Source organism: Xenopus tropicalis, chromosome 8 (assembly GCF_000004195.4).
Source record: "Xenopus tropicalis strain Nigerian chromosome 8, UCB_Xtro_10.0, whole genome shotgun sequence".
Lineage (NCBI taxonomy): Eukaryota > Metazoa > Chordata > Amphibia > Anura > Pipidae > Xenopus > Xenopus tropicalis.
The window spans coordinates 98,456,959-98,478,285 of NC_030684.2; the positions used below are offsets into that span (position 1 = coordinate 98,456,959).

Below are 21,327 nucleotides of genomic sequence, written 5' to 3' on the forward strand. Positions count from 1 at the left end.
CAGACTTTTATTGAGATGTTAATTTCAGTTATTTCCACCAGTATATCTTTCCAGGTCTCATCTAGTTGAGGGAGGTCCTGGGCCCATTTGCAGGAGATGTGTTTGATGGGCTCAAAGCTCTCCTGTAGTATGATGGTGTAAAACCAGCTAAGGGGTATGGAGAGTTCCGTCTACAGAGATAACACTTAAAGGACAATGAAAGGTTAATATAAATTAAAAGTAAGTCTAAAGGCATTCTTTTTAAGTACTTACTGCATATATAAACTCCCAGATCCCTGCTTGCTTCTCTGAGATATGGTGCTGGCAGCCTACAGCAGTGTGAAGACTACAGTGACATCACTGAAATCTCTCTCCCCTTCCTGTAGCTGCCAGCGGCCGCCTTCCTATTCTCTGAGCATGTGTGTAACTTAATCCTGTCTCCTGTTCTGAGCTACACATACCCACCAGCCAATCAGAAGCGGATCTGCCAGAGGGGAGGGGGGGAGGGAATGAAACACATGTGCAGTATGAAGCAAGGAGGGAAAGGAAGGGAGAATACCTTTTTAGAGATGGCTGCCTGTTCTAGAAAATGTGAAGTAAGTGTGACTATTGTAAATATTTGATTAGGTGAGCCAAAAGTTTGGCGTTTTTACTAAACAATAGGAGGACTATTGGGCACTATGCTTTTTAAATTTTGACTTGCATTCTCCTTTAAGGGTAGTTTCTTTAATGCGTGAAACTCCCTCAAGAAATTGGGCCTCAAACTCATGTCATAATTGGAAGAATCTGAACAGAATGTGATTGCACAGCCTGCCTAAGTTGTGTAAACTGTTTGAGCTCACCTGCTGTTATAATATCATTAATTTAACCCCTACAGTAGCCCAGGAACTGGCATCAGGTAGAGACCAGAAATGCACAAGGGTATTATTGCCCCAATTTGGACCAGCTGTTTGCTTTCCAGTAGGCACTCACTGCTGTTTGGGTGAAAATTTGGGTCACAGTTTTTATGGGGGTGTCAAAAGATACACTGAAGGGAGACCTCTGTGTAGTTGCTTGGAATGAGGAGACCACTGCCGCTTCCAACAAAACTAGATTGTTAGAGTCTGGATTGAGCCACCACCATGCAGAGACCAGCTGACTGGCATGGAAGTATAATTGGAAGTTAGGCAGAGCAAGGCCCCTTTTCTTTACCGGGGGCCGATCCTCCACCTATATGAATTCCCTTACACAGGTGTCTAACTCTTTAAATCAAATTTTGGTTGGTCCCACTGGTGCATTGTGAAATACTAACAATTGGGGTTATGTTTAGTTCTGTAAATTTTAACAGATCTTTATGAATAACTACACCAAATTTAGTAAACAAGGAGAAGTTGTAGGCCATGTTGGGGGTCCCTGACGCTCCGCTAAGGGGAATACCACTGATTTAGCCCAACTGACCTTAAAGGAGAAGGAAAGGTAAAAACTAAGTAAGCTTTATCAGAAAGGTCTATGTAAATACAGCCATAAGCACTCACAGAAAAGCTGCACTGAGTTCCCTGTAAAAAGATTAGTTGTGTCTGTTTTCCTCTGCCAGAGACACGCAGCTTTCAGCTCTCTGCTCTCTCCTGCTCCCCCCTCCCTCAAGAATGCTAAGAACCCCACCCCCCTTAGGAATATGGATCTGAGCCAATCAGCAGGAAGCTTCCTCATAGTCTTACTAACTGAGCATGTTCACTTGGTCTGGGTGTCTGTGCAGGAGTGAGGCATTATGGGAACTTTACACAGCTCAGCGTGTTTTCTTCCTGTTTGGCTTCTGATCATCTGAACGAGAGAAATATGGGGAGACTTAAGGGCACTATTGAGAGAACAAAAGGTATGCCTGCAGCTTGAGATTAACTCTTTATTAGCCTTTCCTTCTCCTTTAAGCCCGGAATAGCTCCCAAAACGTTCAACCTCCTGTAGGAGTTCAGACAAAAGTACCCTAGGTTTGGCCAAGTATATCAACATGTCGTCTGGGTAAAGTGATATCTTTTTCTCTAATATCTGTAACTTAAGTCCCACTATATCAGGGTTGTTACATATTAGAGTTTAAGCTCTAATAAGATGCAGGGCCCTCCCCCTATTGAAATGTTTGTCTGTATGTTATCTGTTTAGTCTTGTATTTGTATTACTCTGTAAAGTGCTGCCGGAATCGATGGCACTATATCAATAATAATAACAATATTATCACTCAGTTTTGCTCATTGGGAATCTAGGTCTATATCTTGTCTGATCTTAAGTTCCTTAATTAAAGAGATACAGATCCCTCTCGTGAAGGCCTTACTAGCATCCCAACTCACCCATTCCTGAGCAGTACTCTCATTGATTTGCCAAAATTCCCAGTACTGTGTCTAAAAAGACTTACATACCAACTCATTAGAGATCCATTTATGGGGCATCCTCCATTGTTGAGTCCCATTTCTATCACCATGCCTTACCTCCAATTGGAGGGCGGCGTGATCAGAGCAAATTCTTGGGGTGAAAGAGATGGTAGAAACTACCTTGAGTTCTCGAGAGGAGGCTAAGGCCACATCTATGCAGGAAATATCAGAAATGGTCACCGATTGGTCTAATAATCAAGTGCAACTAACAAACAAGTTATTCATACAGTCTGTCCCAGCAGGGTGGGTCAGCACCACTATATACATAACAGTTGACCTCAGAGTAAAAGGCAGAGGGGGGATCTACTGGCTCAGTTGTGGACTCAAAGAAGCAGGGGAGGGGGCCTAGGCAAACGTAGTTGTCATGTCCAGCACTGGTACCAATTATTATATATATATGTGTGTCATATCTCCCCTTGTTATGCCTTACCAGTAGAACCAGCATTCCTCCCTAGTATATCCTTTGGGTCAGGTTCATCTCCCACTGACGAAGGGGCATGCCCCGAAATGTTATGTTTTGTACTTGTTAGTGCAAGTAAACACACAGGGGGATTCCCTAATTTAAATTGCTACTCTGTGCCAGCTCATTTTTTGGAACTACAGTTTTGGATGAGGAGGTGCCAATCCTTTTTTTGCGCATTGAGCACCTGGCAAATCTTCTGGAAGAGCCAGGGTGTGCGGGTGAGTAAGGTAGAGTGGTATGAGTCTATGGACTCATCTCCCACTGGGTCACAGAGAGCGTGACGGAGTATGTTGCTGCTGTTGTGGGCTGCGTTTCAGAGGCTGTCGACAAGAATCCAACAATTGCTATGCAGTAGTAGGCTGGTCAAAGATATGTGTTTTGCCCCTGTCAATGATTCTTAGCTTGGCTGGAAAAAGCATGCTGTAGCTTATTCCTAAATCCCGCAGATGTCACTTAACTCCAGAGAAGGTACTGCTTTCACGTTGGAGAGCCACGGACTCACCTTTTCTCCTTGCAGCTTGAAGCACCGTGTCTCCGTCTCTATAGTTCAAAAGTTTTTATAAGGGAAAGCCTTGATGGAGCACTTGCTTGAAACCCAAGAAAAAAAGAGTAAACTTAAACCCCCATGAATTTTGCAACAACAACTGGCATAAAAAGTACTTGTTACTTTACCAATTTGTAATTATCACAATACTGGTCACTATGAATTTTAACACACTGACTTGAAAATGCACAATATAAAGACACTAAGTGAAAATATTGGTATTTCAAATAATGCAAAACCCTTCTGCCAACCCAGAAGTGTGAGGTATTCAATGAAGTGATAGTGTTAATAACAGTTCATTCCCAATTTAATCAGTTCATTAACATGCCACTAATTGAATAGTTATCTAATAGCACTGGCACTTTTTATAATGGATTAAGCAAGGAAATTTTCAATTGATACATTATAAATTCTATTAAATTCCTCACTATTCAATTTTAACTTTTGCACTAGCTGTTTTTTAGGGCAGTGGCAATCTCCCCGCAATGCCATCTCACTGGCAAGAATGTAAATTGCTGGTGGGCTGGCATATGCGTTGCTACGATTTCCGGAAGTCGCCCGACGTTGACTTGAGAGGCAAGTTCGGGCGGCTTAGGAAAATCGTAGCAACGCGTATGCCATCCCACCGGCAATTTACATTCTTGCCAGTGGGATGGCATTGCGGGGAGATTAGTCGCCCGCAGCAATGAAGATTTGTCGCGGGGCAACTAATCTCCCCGTCTGCCACTGCCCTTAAGTTTCCTTAATTATGTTTTCTCAACGTAAACACTGTGAAAACAAAAGAAGCCAAAAAAGGCAGCTAAAAATGTTAATGTTAAAACTACCAAGGCCCAGATTAAATATAGAAGCATTAAGAGCTTTCATCCAGAATGTTGGAAAAAATTTGATTGTGACCTATTTTCCATATTTATGGTGCAGTATTATTAGGTAAGCAAATCTTTTTCAACAATCAGTATGAAGGCAATAGGAATTGTTCATCGTTAATAGCAGAAATTAATTAAATGCCTGGGATTATAATAGTATCAAGAATATCATGTATTACTATTTGGATTAGGTAGAGATGCCAAAAATGTTCAGTTCTTCAAGCTTATATTGTACAGGTGATGAAAAACATGGACATTCATGAATTAATAAAAAAAATGTACTTCTAATATTCATAAGGTATTTCCAGGAACAGGATTCAGTGCCACAAGCATGACATTATCATTGCTGGGAGAGAAGATAATCGGCCTAATGGAACAAAGCCAAAAATTCTTTACAGGAGATTTCTAAACACATTTCATTGCATGTAAATTATTAAGCTGATGATATAGTGTTTTTTATTCCACACTATGAAAATTATAGATATGCTTTCTAGAGTGTTGGGTTAGGAAAAAATACCTGAGAGAAGGACTGTTATGACACAGGAGGGTAGAAACAGTTATTTTGGCATCAGAAGCAGTGGAAGTATGAATAACCAACTGGATGCTTTCCAAGGGATTAGGGATAAGAGTAGCATGCAGTGCCTGGTAGAAGGCATTCCTCTCATTTAAAATAAAGTACTACACTGAATCAGAAGCATATAGAAACAGTAGGGTGGCAGCAGGATTCAGTTCTTCCTAAAGGAAACAAACATATTTAAGAGATCCCTCAAACCCACGTCCTAGGGGCACAAAAAGAGAAAGCACATGTTGTCAATGAATCACTTTAGTATAGAGCTGGTAGTATAAAAGTATTTTTTTGTAACCAGAACCTTATATGGTAAAAATGTCATATATTTCATAGGTAATATTCCTGAATTTCTGAATGCCTGTCTGTTTTTCAGACTGGATCCTGACAAGCATTTATCCTAGGCTAACTGCTTTGATGCATCAGTGCAGACAGCCTTGCCTTTCTTGAAATGGATCCTGTTGCCATTTTCATGAGTAGAATCATGTTCCAGTAGTCTGCCTTTTTACTCCTAAATGGCCACTGACTAAGGACTTAAGCCACGAGTGGCAGTTATTGGTGTTGTATATGTGTATATGATGGCAACACCAGGAGGAGCTTCTAGGGCCATGTGCTCCTGGTCACACTTCAAATTAAAATTCAATTTTTCTAAGGGCTACCAGTAAATATAATGTAACAACGCTCTCTGTGTAATCAAGGTATACAGACTGGTGCTATTTTTTGGCATAGTACAACCGTATTCCTGTCAGTAGGTTTTGATACATGAGTTTTAGTTTTAAGATTTGATGGGCTACCACGTCAGGGGATTTGGGAGAAGGCTCCTTTTAGACATACCAAGTAAGCCGGCACTGTTGTAATGTGCTGCAAAACAGAGAGCCACCATCAGTGGGCCCTTGCTGCCTATGTATCATTCTGTTGAGAACGGGTCATACTGTATAATGGAATCCTTGAAGGCAATACATATATCAGCACCAGCAGCACATACTTTATATAAACCATGTAAACTTGTTATATCTGTAATTATATAAATGATATTGGTTGAAGCAAGGGTGGACATATAGCTTATGAAGCATCTGCTGCTACACAGGGGCCCTACACTGGCCACAAATATTATTTTTGAACTAAAATTATTTTTTTTAAATAGCATATTAACTGCACCCCTAGTACTCCCCTTCATGTGCTATATACAGTCCTATTAGTTAAAAGGTTCCTCTTTATGGGGACAACTTGCACTGGTTCTTCACTGTCTGCTGATTGTCCCCACCACTGAACTGTCATTAGTGAGACATTTTAAAGGCAAATTTGCATGTGTCAAAATCTTCACTTTCCTGGATGATCACTAAAAACATTATGCTATTAGGAGTCCAAAAGGAATATGGAGATAATAAAGAATGACCTACGTGCCAGCATGACTGCCAGGTCTGCATGATTATAGTTGTTTGCTGAGGCTACATAAAGCCATGAATAGAATGTATCCTTTTATCAAAATGTACTAGCTCATCTCTGGTTTTTCACATTTACTGTGGCAGCTGCTCCTTCTGCATGATTCATAAGGTCTTCCCATTCTTACAGTTTGCAAGTTGTGAAAGGCAGCAACCCTTCAGTGTTTCAGTAATGTGACAGAAACAAGATTTATTAGCCTCTGTGTTGCTCAGAAGTACATGTTGTCATTTTATAAAAAACAATACTGACATCTGGTGGAAAAGAGTGTATTGTGCACATTTCCACTTGAACAATGTTACTCTACTTTCCAAGTGCCGATGGGTTTTACATATTAAAAAAAATGTATTGCTTTTTATCACAATAATACAAATTCCATTAAATACCTCAAGCATAATGATACAGCAATTTAATACATCTTCATAATAAACTAACTAAATATAACTGTTTACAATATTCACATTCCCAAAATGTTCCCACTACAGACCGCAGCAATATCAGGATGCTTTCTAGGGCAGTCTCTCCACATAATACATGAACACAATTTCTCACACAATGATATCCTCTTCTACTTATATCCTTTCTTCTCTCCTTATTCCCTCTCATCTCTGCTTCTATATCTGCCTTCAGTCACCTTATACTTACCTTAACTTATACTCTTCCATTTTCCCCACTCAAATTCCTGTTATGCTGTCAGTGTTGTTTTCTTTTTTGCCATTCATTCATTCTTTTACTCTCCTGATCCCATTCCTTAAAAATTGAAATATATTTTTGCCATTAAAAAAACAAGCCTGTCTGTATTATACTTTCATTAAAAACTCTAAACCATTTATAACAAATAGCTGATTTTTCCCAGTACCCTCCCTCTGCTCTCTGTTACTGCTCTCACAGCACCAAGGGCTGCAGGACTTGGGAAAAATCAGAGGAGTTTTTGATCACAGAAAGATATCATCCATGCTTATTTCCTGATATCTGATCCAATCAGAGCGCTGTTGGTACATACAGTATGTGAGATGAATAAGAGCTTTGTGTTATCCTGCGTTCCTGAATGGTCAGCGGTAGTTTGGTAAAAGCAGTAAGAATAATAACACTGGAAAAATAGCACTTTGTTTTTATATAACAGCTTAAGTGCAAAATACGGGTGCATTACACTATTTTTTGCACCATAGTTCCACTGTACATTAATTGCCAGAGGTCTTTGCGCTCCATTTCAGCAGCTCTTTATTCACAATGGTTGGTCAGGGTAGAAAGGTAGGTGTCACCACTCCTTTCCCCTAATGTGCACACCCTATGGCAGGCAGTAAGATCAGGACTGGCCTGATGCTGTTCTCTATGGGTACCCCTTCGCCAGAGGGGGTACAGTTAAGTCGCATAGGACGTGCTGAAGTTTTCTGCACTTCCTGTCCCCATTGCTCTGTATGAGAGCAAAGTTTCAGTTCGGCTTGGGTTGCATACCATCCCTAAATTTTGCCGCCCTAGGTCCGGGCCTGACTGCAAGTAGCATCTTGAAAGTCTGGAATCAAGAATATTTTAAAGAGGAACTCCACCCAAGCACAACTAAAGCTTTTTGAAATGTAAACATTTCAATCAACTTTGAATATACATCAATTAAAACTATGCAGCCTTTCATAAATTTTAATGTAATAAACAGTTACCTAACCATAGCCTCCTGTTATCCTGATGATCTGACTATTTCAAACTCAAAAAAAATGTAACAGAATTTCAACAGGTCTGTCCTTAGTCTGCCTTCAGCCTGCATCCTCCAAATCCCACAATTCCCTGCACACTGTCAATAAGTAACATCACAGTACAATGCATTGTGGATAATGTAGTTCCTGCATGCTGCATGTCTGTAAGCTGTGGAGAATTTAACATTAACATCAGTGTTTTGGTCCCTCCTCTACTGCCAGGATTTCAATTGATTCAGAAAGAGAACTGTTTTGCATCTGGATTTCAGCATATAAAAATTGTATTCATTCATACTTTTTGAAGGAATTGATTACATTAATGTGTACATTAGAGGCTTCTGTGTTCCATAGAGCTCTTTAACAAATTTTTGTTTAGATGCTGAAGTTCCCCATTAACCTCATATTACTGACAGTAGCAGGAGGTTGTATGTCAGCAGTTGTAGTGTGGAGTGCAAGCTTCTAAACTGAGGGTAAATAATTTAAAAAATAAAATAAGTAAATCTTTAAAATAAGCACTTTTGCAATTAATATTTTTGAGAATGTGGACTGTTAATCTGAATTCATTTTGTTACAACAGTGCCGCCTGCTGGCCTATTTCTGACCATGATGTAGAAAAGGAAATTGTCAGGTGAAAGAAAGCTGCTCTTTAGTAGGTTAAATAGTTTGTTGGATTTGAAAAAGGACAACTGTCCATCAAGTGAAACCCCCCTTCAAATGATCCCCAGCACATGTATAGCATACAATAATGCAATATATCATCCTAAATAGGCCAATTTAAATAGGCCAATTTAAATTCACATAGGGTATGTTAATATTGTGGAAGCATTCACCTCCTCTAGGTCAAACATTTAATATGAGACATCACGTGACAATAGAAAAATCAGTGCCACATTATCCTGTGGGCTAATTAAACACATTTTGCTACACTTTAATTTTAGTTTTACTCACCCCTCCAAGGTGAGGTGTATGTATGTAAAAATAATTTTTTGAATTTTTCTATAATGTTTTATAGGAACAATGATGGGCATTTAGTTTGCATTCAATAGATGATCTTTGTTATGAGATATGATCCCATATTCTTTGTGTGGTTCTTTCAGCAGAGAAACAGTGTGTGTATTGCCAGTCATTTAGTCTTTCTGATGATGAGGAGGAGAGAAACGAAGATGATAACTTTGATGCTGATTCTGTTATCAGTATCAAAGTTGCTCAGGTTCAGTCCAAGGGTGGCAACACGTTTAAAGCAAAAGAGAAAGAAGGAATAGTTTATTTTCTCTAGAAATAATAAAATGTATCCTTTTACTGGGGGTGACATTAAGGGGCTGATTTACTAAAATTTGTTTTGTCTGGCCTTGAAAGTCGTATAAACTCGACACGGTATAAATTTGAATTAAATGCAATCACTGTTGTATTTATAAAATTTCTTAACAATGTACTTAGCAGATCAAACCTGCTGAATTTTTTTTGAAAAAAAAAGTTAACTAAACATTCATAAATCACAAATTATTGTAGTTATTTTAGAAAAACTTGAATTTTTCCAAAAAATTGGAATTTTTAGAGAAATAATATCAGAAAAATCTAGTACTGGCAAAAACCCATTCGTAAATATTGAAAATATCTAGAAGTAAAAAAAAAAAAAAACGAAATTGCTTAGTAAATGTGCCCCTTGGGGAGGTGGCTCCTAAAGTGGATGCAGCAATTACCCATTTGGCCAGATGCAGTGGAGCACACCATGGGGAGACATTATGGAGAAAAGCAAAACTTGATTATTAAAAAGTCTTATCTTGTGGCAGGTACACTGTGTCAGCAATCTCTTGCTACTATTTCTCTAGCCAGCACTAATAAATGTTGGTCTTGTGACATTAAAGGAATACTGGTAACAGGTGTGCCAGTAGAATGGTTGTGTGTCTTGTCCACTTAGGATCTTTCTCTTGAACTATGTTTAATACACACACACTGTGCACCCTGAAGCTGTAGTGCAGGGTCTTTTCCTCTTTTTTGCATTAAAGGAATACTGTCACAGGAAAATGCAAAACACATCAGTTAATAGAGCTTATCCAGCCGAATCCTGCCTTGACATCTGTTTTTTTAAAAACACAGATTTTTTTTTTATATTTTATTTTGAAATTTTAGGGTGCCACAGCCATGTGACCTGTGCTGTGATAAACTTTAGTCACACTTTACCACTGAGCTGCAAGTTGGAATGTTATCAACCCCTCCCAGCAGCCGCTCAGCAGAACAATGGGAAGGGAGCAAGATAGCAGCTCCCATTAGATATCAAAATAGCGCTCAATAGTAAGAAATCCAAGTCTGGTTTGGGACTCCTCCAGTTATATGGGAGTAGGAGAAACAATAGGTTACCTGAAAGCAGTTCTAATGTGTAGCGCTGGCTCCTTCTGAAAGCTCAGACTCAGGCACAATGCACTGAGATGGCTGCCTACACACCAATATTACAGATAAAAAATACATATATGTTGGTTCAAGAATAACATTTTAAATGGTAGAAAGAATTATATGCTATGTACACAGTGTAATTGAGAAATAAAAAGTACACGAGAAAAATCATGACAGTATCCCTTTAAAGAAACTCTCTGATCTGGAGTTGATAAAGTACAGACCATAGCAGTTAATAAATATACATTGGAAGCTTCAATGGATGCCCTTCAGTTGGAATTTAGGAGTCTCACAGTAGCAATCAGGAGATCATTTTGGCTAAGGCATTGGTCCGCAGACCCTCAAGTCAGACTTCCTTCCACATGACAGACAAGAGACCCTATTTTAAGTCCTGCAGAACTTACTAAGGAGCCAAACAATATAAGTCAGGTAATTCTTTTACAGCTTGAAGTCCAGAAACAAATCCTTTCAAGGATATTGAGAATTTAAACGAGTTCAAAGCCACTCTCAAGAAATTTGTGGAAAAATATATGACTTAAAAACAAATACTTTTATGTGCAAATTAGGGATGGTCATCAAATGTTTCTAGTTCTTTCAGTCCTCCAGAAGCATTTTAAGCATAACGATCTCAGCTTGTCTACAGCTCCAAGAACTTTACCAAAGTTCTAGCTCAAGTAGGGTTGCCACCTGTCCAATTTTGACCTGGACAGCCTGGTTTTTAAAGGGCAGCCTGGGTCAAAACCTTTTGCAGAAATCCTCTGAACAGCAGTGTGTCCAGAAACAGAAGTGTTTTTTTGCAGGTGTGAGATAAAAGGGGCTGAAAGGAAACAAGTCAGCAAGAATAAAACTGTAGTACTTGCCCCCTACAGGAAGTAGTATCTTTCTCCATATGAGGAGTGCTTTTCTACAGCAATATTTTTTACTAAATTGGTGGGTGTATGTCAGTGACTTTGTGATTACCGTAATAGTTATTACTGCCATTAAAGAAAAGATCTAATCACAAAACTAAAAGTGTCACTATCGCTTTAAGCGTATGTACTTTTCAAAAATCAGAAATGCAGACACAACCTGCTCTTTCTGCAGGGTTTAAATGTCAGCCACACAAATTTGTATGTGGTGTCATACTATACAGAAGAGCAGCAGCATTAATATTTATGAGTCTGTCTTTGTATGCAAGAATAGGTGGCTGAAAGGAAGCAGCAGGTGATGAATAGTGTGATTTGAAACTATTGTATGTCATGTCAGAAGGTTAGCTTGAATCTGTCTGGCCGCTGATAACTGCAATATGAACAATTATCTGTAATGTTTAATATGTTTTTTTGTACTGTCCATGTCCAGGGATACTGGATACAGATCCATTGGCCTTACACTTCTTCATAACATTGTGTACAATGGATAAAGGAACATTAAATTCTCCAGAGATGGACTTGTAGCCTTGAGAATGTCCATACTTACATTTTTACATCTCACATCACTAACAGTTTTCAGCCTTCTTTTCTCTGTGTTAAGTACTGCACACAGACAATTCTGTACATGTAAAAGAGTGATATTAGCATCTAAAACTGCAAATTCTCAGAAGCCTGAAAAACTGAGTGTTCATAGGACATAAGAGATACAATGTAGAATAGATCTGCTTGAATCAGAGTATGGTGGAGAGAGTCATGGATGTAACAATGCCAGTCCCCTCCCACAAAAAAATGCAAATATGTAAAAATCAGGTTTTATTTTTGGGACCTAAAAAATGTAGACGTAAAAAACATTACATGACATTTCTGTTCTGGGGAGGTTATAAGCTACAAATCTGTGTAAGTATACCCATGAATGGTACCTGTTACCCAGGACGCGCGGGACCTGGAGTTTTCTAGATATAGGTTCTTTCTGTCATTTGGATCTCCAAAGTCTCCAAAGTCTACTAAAAAATAATTTAAACATTAAATAAACCCAATGGGATTGTTTTGCCTCCAATAAGAATTAATTATATCTTAGTTACGATCAAGTACAGTCTGTACAATTAGTACAGAGAAAAAGCAAATCATGTTCAAGTTTATGGGAGATAATTTGGAGCTTTCTGGATAACAGGTTTCTAGATAATAGATCCCATACCTGTATTATCATATTTGAAATTAATGTTGTATTCTTTTAATTTTTTTGGCCAAGAGCTTGTGCAAGATTTAATGCGATAAAATGTGAATTTTTGTATATCTTTTTTTAAAAAAAAACCTTATTCAATTTGAATTTTTTGCCCATTTTGAATAGCATGTGCTATGCTTTAAGAATGTTTTCGCTGTCTGTACAGAATTACGAGATGCACATTTTGGTTTGTGAAGCACATTCTCTAAATATATAATGACACAATGGTGCTGATTTATTAAAAAATGAGTTTAGAGCTTAATACATGAAAACCCACATTCACCCTTAATTTCTGTTTATTACTGGGTAAAAGTTAGAGTTCATCATTTGATAAACACACTTCTAAAAATCCCATAGGAATTAACAGAAATCAAGCTGAACTACATCTTTTAATTCTGCATGTGCTGCAATGTCTATTTTGTAATTAGATACCTTAAACGCAGCAGCCTTTTTACACTGAACAATATAATTAAAAATGTACATACTATTCACTTGTGTACATAACAATGACAATGTTGTACCCCCATCAAAAAAGACAGAACTTTTATTTAAGAATCAGCACAAAAATGAGAAGAGAGATACAACTAGAAATATGCCACTTATTGTTCCACTTGATAAAGTCAAACTGGGATATTTAGCATTAAACATTCTATAATTTTTCGCCATTGGTACATGAAAACAAAAACTGGCTAGCTTTTGACTGAAGCTTTGTTTTATGACAGATAATTGGCTTAGTAAAAACCCTATCTTGCAATGATAATGCAAGGATGAAACTGAGACATCTTTACAGCCATATTTAAAGTGCAAGCAAAGCGAAAGCAGTGTTTTTTTTAGTATTCCCATTCATCAGTTTTCATATCAAGATATCCAAGGATATTATTTGCAAGCTTCACAGCTTGTTTTCTTGCAGCCTTTGTACGGCCATCCTGTGAATCAATGGCATCAAGAGCCAGCAATTGTTTAGTAATAAATTCTTCTAATCTCATATAATTTTTATCAGCTCTCTTCCCATCAAAGAAGAGGACTTCCTTTTGAAGTTCAGATAAATGTCCAAAGACAGTCCATACAGCTATATAACATGGAGGCTCTGAGACTGTGTGTTCTGGTAAACTCTGGCGCTTTTCGAGAGCTTCTTTTAGATCAATGTAGGTGATGACAGTTTGGACCTCAACTACAGCTCGTCTTCTAGCTTCACGAATGCAAGGATTCCTCCCTACACTAACTTCATCCAAGCTAGCTATGAGGCCCTGCAGCTCTGACTTTGTACCCATATAGATGTCAGACATATGCTGCTGCACTTCTAAAAGACTGTTCTTTATTTTTGCTGCTTCTTTGCGAATCTCTTCTATTTTTACAATTGACTGGTTTTGGCCCAAGTCATAAGCACTTCCCAACTCAGCTTCATCCTCTAAATCCAAATATTTCAGCAAACTGTTGATTTCCTTAACAACTTCTTTGCGATACTCTCTTATGTCTGTGTGGCCAGAAACATCCAGAGCATCCAGGTTTGCAATTAATCCAGTAAGAGTGCAAGATAAATGCCTGTATGTTTCATTGTCATTGACGCCAGCTAGAAGAGCTATGAGACTGCATCTGGCTTTGTTCACATCACACATAATTGAGTTAATTTTAGAAACTGTTGGATGTGCCTCAGCAGAGAGAGGGAGAGAAAGTACTTGTTGTTTAGAAGAGCTTTCTAAAATTTCTTGAATGGCAAGAACTTTAGTTAAAGTTCGGTACCTAGCTTTTCTTAGAGGGATCTTTCCCTCGGTTTTTACTTGAGTAAGTCTTTTCAAAATATTCTGAATTCCTTCCTCAAATTCATCTGTTCTCTGACCTTCCCCACTAAATTGTGTAGTATGTAGCGCTACCAAACTCTGAGTTTCACTAAAGATCTTTTCGATCTCAAGTCTGCAAGGATGGGTTGCATTCTGCTCCAGTTCCTTTAAAACTCTTTCTGTCTCTTCAGTAGCTTTCTTTTGGGCTTGTAGAATGTTTCCTTTTCCCTCTGTCTCAATAGATTCTATTTCAAATAACTGTTTAGTTAAATCTTTTTCAAGCTTTTTATAAGTTGGGTCACTCTTTAGACCACTAAATGTCACCACTTGTTGTTCAATCTCTTTGACCTTCTTCTGTATTTCTTGAAGAGCTGTGACTGAAGCATGTTGATTACCCATATCCATACTCAATACAGCAATTTCTTAGAAGATACTGGTGCTAAAAAAAAAACCAAAAACAAAAAGGTAAAGATGCCATTCCTAAGACATGTTTATTTAAACAAAAAACAGGTATTGTCTAACCATTACATTACATTACATTTATTTATAAAGCGCCAACATATTCCGCAGCGCTGTACAATAAGTGGGTTACATACATTGGACATACAGAGTAACATATAAAGCAATCAATAACCGATACAAGAGGTGAAGAGGGCCCTGCCCAAAAGAGCTTACAACCATCTCTTCATCCATGTATATATACTGTATATATATATATATATATATATATATATATATATATATATACTGATTTGAATAATGTTGATTTGAATAAAACTTCTATATTTTCTTAAGACCTGTGAGTGCGGACTCTCTCTACAGCTACTCCATCTATTATTTTGGGACTGCACCCAGGCTCCCTTGGACCTACTTATACGTGAGTGCCTGTCTTCTTGCAACATGCTATATATATATATATATATATATATATATAATTGAAACCTATGCCCCACGCACTTCACTTAAAAACTGGAAGGATTTTTCTTAAACTGTTTTTAATAAAATAATGTTCTAGTTATACTTTTCTTTCTCCTCCTCTATCTCCAAAAATTCCTGCATAGAACTTAAGTATGAAACTATGTAGCTAAATTAAGTAGAAAACTGAATCCCGTTTAGCAGAAAGTACTGGCCATGATGCCCTCTTACACTTTTCCATGCTCACACAAATTTTGAGGCCAGTGCACACAGCACACCAGTGAATCTGGTGTGAAACATAAAGGGAAGATAATGCTAGTTAGTCAAAGTTTATACCAGTGCTGTCCAACTTCTGCGGTGCCGAGGGCCGGAATTTCTTTAGCATACACGGTGGAGGGCCGCTAATGGAAGCCAGTTTTGGCCACTCCCCTTTTTTTGAACCACACCTACTTCAAACCACACCCATTTTATCACAATGGTGGTAGTGCACCAAAAACCCAAATGCTTGGTCCTCACTGCGGGGATATCAACAGTTATTCATATGTGAAAGAATTATATTATGTCATATTAAGACACACCCTTAAATCCATATGCCTCCTCCTCCCCTGTGGATAGCACAGCAACCCCCAGCAACATAATTACACACCTTAGGGACCATTTAATGGCTGTTTCCAACTACTAACAAACTCCCAGAACAAACCCCTGCCAGGTTCACCTCTCACAGGCAGCATAGGGCAGGCAGAGTATGGCATACACAGACCTCCTCTGATGAAGCGCCACACGGTGCGAAACGCGTTAGGAGAGTGGGTAGCATTAGGCACTGGGATACCCCTGTCCTTTTTGGTATGATTTATATGTTAGTTTTTGTTGTATTTATTTAAGCCAATAAATGTTGTGGTTTTTATTCCATTTAAATTTTTTGTTGTTTATTCATATGGCATACACAGGCAGCACTCTGCCTCCCTTATGCTGTCTGTGTGTGCCATACTCTGCCTGCCCTATACTGCCTATGTGCCATACTATGCCTACCCTATGCTGCCTCTGTGTTCCATACCCTCCCTGCCCTATACTGCCTATGAGCCATACTTTGCCTACCCTATGCTGTCTGTGTGCCATATACACAAGCAGCATAGTCCAGGCACTACATACAATGTCTGAGGTGTGAACAGGGGAACAATGTGGATGATTACAGCCTGAGCCTGAGGTGTGAACACTGCAGGGGGTGAACAATGCAGAAACTAAAAGGAGTGAAAAACACAGGGGATTACATGTTTAAACAATACAGGGGGATTACAGCCTGAATCTCAGGTGAGAACCATGCAGGGGGCCAGTTAATCCCAGTACTGATACTATTTAAATCTTACACAAAGGTAAGCCATCAAAGCAGCCAGACAGGTGGGGGGGCCACACAGAGGGGGGTTGCGGGCCACAAATTGGACAGCACTGGTTTATACCATTAGCCACTCTAGGTGCCACAGATGAGCACACACTTTTACTATCTTCCATTTTCTAAAGCGAAACAGATGGAGCCTTCAGTAACCCCAGCTTTGAGAGTCAGAGCAGGAAGAAAGAATATCCAAAGCAGAACTTATTACTAGAGGGATGTTCCCTAATTCTTTTTGACATTTGAATGTGACTCACAGGTTAAAGAACACAATTCAACCTGAAGTTCACATGCAGCTGAAAGCTGTTTGTAACTGTGCATATTGGATGCATTTTGGTTTGAAAACACCCACAAAAATGTAGTTGCCCATGCATGCAGCGAGGAGATCGCACACATATTTTGGTGGTAGAGAACCAGTGGTTTCTCTGCTGACAGATAAACTGGGACTAGAGTAAATTCTCACCTGAAAATGTACTATAATGGTGCATAAGCCCTCCCAAAAAAATAATTTCACCCTAAAACCAGCCACAACCAAGTGCTCCTCAAAAGATTTCTGATATAGGAGTCAAAAGATTAACCAGAAGAGTTGTCTAAGAGCCAAGGATCACTCGCGGAGAGTTCCAGAAACACCTTTAATTAACATGAACAGTTGTTTCAAAGAAAACAATAAGTCATGCACTCAACCGACATGGCCTCAGCGCACAAGCTCATTTAAAGTTTGCTGCACAACATTTGGAAAAGCCAATAAAATTCTGGGAGAATATAGCCTGGTCAGTTAAGACCAAAATTGAACTCTTTGGATGTCTTTGCACAAACATGTTGGAGGAGAAATGGCACTGCACATCACCCCATACCAACAGTGAAGTTTGGAGGTGGGAACATCATGGTGTGAGGCTGTTTTTCAGCATATGGTACTGGCAGACTTCATTAAATTGATAGATGAATGGATAAATGTACCGGGGCATTCTTGACAAGCATTTGCTGCCATCTACCAGGATTCTGAGAATAAAACGAGGGTGGAAATTTAAGCAAGACAATAAGCCCAATCACACAGCCAAGGAAACTCTCATTTGGTTTCGGAGAAAGAATATAAATCTGCTAGTATGGCCCAGTCAATCACCCAACTTGAATCCAACTGAAAATCTATAGAAAGAACTGAAGATCAGAGTTCATAGAAGAGGCACCCTGAACTTAAAGATTTGAAGTGTGTGTGGAAGAAAGGACCTGAGCAATGCATGTGACTAGTGCAGGGGGCCCATTGAGGCGGTCATTACCAACAAAGGCTTTTCTACTAAGTATTAAATACATTTCAATAAGCATGTTCAATACTTACTCCCTGAGTCATTCCACTTTACCACACAACTTAATTTATGGACTTATTTGTTTTGATTTCTTTGTATGTGTGAATTATTTGGGTTGTTACTGACATCCGGTGTAAATTTTTATGTCAATAGCCCCATTAGAAATATATTTACTGAGAAAAATGTTGACATATTACAATACTTAATTTTCCTGCTGTATATATATATATATATATATATATATATATATATATATATATATATATATATATACGCTCCTCTATTCTTGTGCCAAACCTTCAGTTAATTGCACAGTGCTGAATAAGGTGCAACTGCAAATACAGGAGAAACAAACATAAGAGGGCCCTGGACTAAACATATGCTTTGAGGAGTTTCTTCCAGGGCTCCCTCTGAGTGTCAGGTCAACACCCCAATGCATTTTCTAGTGCTCTGAAAATCTTTGCAAAAGAAATGAGGTAATTCCTGCACATACTGTCAGAAAACCATGGATGCAATTTACACATGATTTACCAACATGGACACTCATTTGCACCTGCACTGGCAAAGTGCATTCAAGTTGTGCACCCATTATTAATCTGAAACTCTAAGCAATTATAACTGATAATGTCACTAGGCTCCATTTAAAATATATATTTTACAGGCTCTGTGAATATAAAAATATAAACAAAGTAACCCTGAAAGAAAATAATCAGTGAAGGACCATAAGAGACTAATTACCCATGGGGTAATTTCTCATGAGCAACTAAACACAGGTAAACAGACTAACCTTCTAACAGCTCTGACCCTGCCAGTGTAGTTGTTACTCACAAATCTGGCTGTAAGAATTGTCCATCAACTAAGTGATTACACTGGCATAATCTGACCAATTGCAAAGTTAATCTATAGTATGTGATAGTATCTTTGGGCATTTTGTAGCCTATAAATGAGAAACTGCACTTTCAACAAAAAGCCCTGTGTACCACTGCCTACATGTATATTGGTAACCTACACTTTAAAAAAAATAGTAAGCAGATAGGAGAATATTATGCGCTTCAGAGGTCCCTCATGATAAACAACCTATTTTAATTATTATCACTACAGTTAAACTTTGAATGATGTACTTTATTTCATTAAGGTATGCAACAATTTTCAAGAATTTAAGAGCATCTATTAAGGATTAATGTGCTGCGCTTGATTTGTCTAGTTATTACTTGAACATTTTGCTGCATGTTCTGTCATGCCAGTTATGTCTTTAATCCTTGTGTTACTGGAACATGAGCATAATTTTTTTCCTATGTAATTACTTGAGTAATCCAATGTCTAATGGATTTTGATACATTTTCAGTGTTTACTTAGACCAGTATCCAATAGAAAATATATTGTGAACTGTTAGGGCTGTGGCACACAGGGAGATTAGTCGCCGCGTGACAAATCTCCCTTGTCACGGGCGACTAATCTCCCCGAAATGCCGAAATGTTGCAGTGTTTCTTCTACAAAAAGACTTTTTCCTACACATAGATATAAATGCAAACCTCCGATGTAGGTCTCTATAAAAATATATTGCATAAATGAGCTTATATGTAAAACCCTGCTTCATCCAAATAAACCATTTTCATAAAAATATACTTTTTAGGAGTATGTGCTATTAGGTACTCGGAAATAGAAAATTGCCATTTTAAGAAGCTTTAAGGGCTCATAGGATTCACAGTGCACACAAACAAGCCAAGGCACACATACATGCTAGGCCCCATCAGCCAATTAATGGGCCGAGTTCTGTCTTTTGCTCCCACACTACTTCCTGTTACAGTTAGAGCTGCATTATTTCTGGTCATGTGATCTCTGAGGGAGCACACAGCCCATCACTAAATTGTGGATCAAGGGAAAGGATTTAAAAGGGCAATATTTACCGATATATATATTCTAGTATGGCGAGATTCATAAAGGACAAGGAAAGTCTAAGTCACTTGGGGGTGCCAAAATGTTAGGCATCTCCAAGTGACTTTAATCGCTTACCTTGTACCTTGGGCTGGTGCCCCTGTTAGGAGAAAACCGCACCAGCCCGGGGTACCTGTATCGAGCGCTTCCTTCTTCCCTATTCGCGCTGCTGCTTATTGTCCGGGACAGGCGCATGCGCAGTAGAGTGAAACGCCGACTTCTCTGTTCAAAGTTTGGCTTTTCACTCTACTGCGCGTACGCGTGCAGCGAAGAAGGAAGCGCTCGCTGCAACCCGGGGCTGGTGCTGTTCTCTCCATACAGGGGCACCAGCCCCGGGTAAAAGGTAAGTGATTTAAGTCACTTGGGGGTGCCTAACATTTTGGCACCCCCAACCTTTAATAGGTCACTTAACATAATATAAACTATCTGTTGGTTAAGTATTCATTCTGGGGGTATAGTTTTCCTTTAAGATGGCCTCAGCATACATCAGTGCTGTCCAAATATTATTGTAAGTTATAAGAAATTGGTGATTTTTATCCAAAGAGGTCAGTAGCTCTCAGAAGTCTGGGTCACATCCAGCCCTGTAGTAGAAGTAGCTTAAACTATTACTCTTTACACCTAATAACAGCTGTGAAGAATACCCAAGCACTCACTCCAATCACTCCAGCTAGAGATATGAATGCTATACAAAGAGAGCAAAAAATGGTGCAATGGGCACTGCTAATATATGTGGCAACTTAGCACTAATGCTGCTCCATAGCACTGTATCAGGGCACAGCATGGCTCCCTCATGTACACTGAGCTGATGCACAGAGCAGCAACTGGGAAACAACTGCCCTTAGTAGAAGTCCTAGGCCAGACGGTAACCCATGGCAAACTGAAGCCCCTAACATCTGCAATTTGCCTCCTGCCTCTCTATAGATAAAGGGCCCGTAATGCTGCCGGGAAGCAACAGTGAGCAGCTGTCCCATAGTAATTATACCACAGTAATGATTCCCACATAAGCCCATCCTGCCTGCCAGTAGCACATCTCTCACTGTCCCGCCGCACACAGCATTTCCATTCCCAGCTATTCGTACATGTTCCAGCCGGAATCCGCCCCCACCCACTATGGTCCAAAGGCGCACATCTTCCTGTCAACTGAGCACTGACGTGATGGCACGGTGTCACACTGAGGGATATTCGCGTACTTTCTGCGTGTGGAACAGACACCCGGCCCTCCCGCACGGAATAGAATTCTACGTGTAGTGCCATATTGCTTCCCCCCCAGAAACACCTGCCCGGGCTGTGTGTCCCGGCTCTGTCACAGAGATAATACAAACTGTGTGAGTGTTTCGTTCCACTCATGTTCCTCTGTACATCCACACTCACCTCATACTTGAGCGCGGCCCGCCTGCTCCGTCATTTCTATTTCCTACTCCCCACCCTACCCTACTAGCACCCAAGAAGCACCCCAGACCCCAGTATGGGTAAGAAATGCGAATTAAAAAAATTACGAAAACCCGCAACGGAGTGTAAGCTCCTCCTCGCTGGTTGCCTTAGCGACGCTCGG

At 39.3% G+C, this 21,327-nt stretch overlaps 1 protein-coding gene across 2 annotated transcripts; it reads right to left on the reverse strand.

Moving 5' to 3' along the window:
- Positions 1 to 12,988: 12,988 nt before the first annotated feature.
- Positions 12,989 to 21,300, reverse strand: bag5 (BAG cochaperone 5). Of its 2 annotated transcripts, XM_012967917.1 has the most exons (2): positions 21,147 to 21,300; positions 12,989 to 14,679 (listed from the first exon to the last, which is right to left on the reverse strand). In XM_012967917.1, exon 2 carries the CDS (start codon positions 14,643 to 14,645, stop codon positions 13,293 to 13,295), a length of 1,353 nt encoding a protein of 450 aa, XP_012823371.1. In that variant the 5' UTR covers positions 14,646 to 14,679; positions 21,147 to 21,300; the 3' UTR covers positions 12,989 to 13,292. The 2 variants fall into 2 exon arrangements, with proteins under 2 accessions (XP_012823371.1, NP_001124516.1); NM_001131044.1 differs by lacking the exon at positions 21,147 to 21,300 and having other exon boundaries at positions 12,991 to 14,679.
- Positions 21,301 to 21,327: the final 27 nt, after the last annotated feature.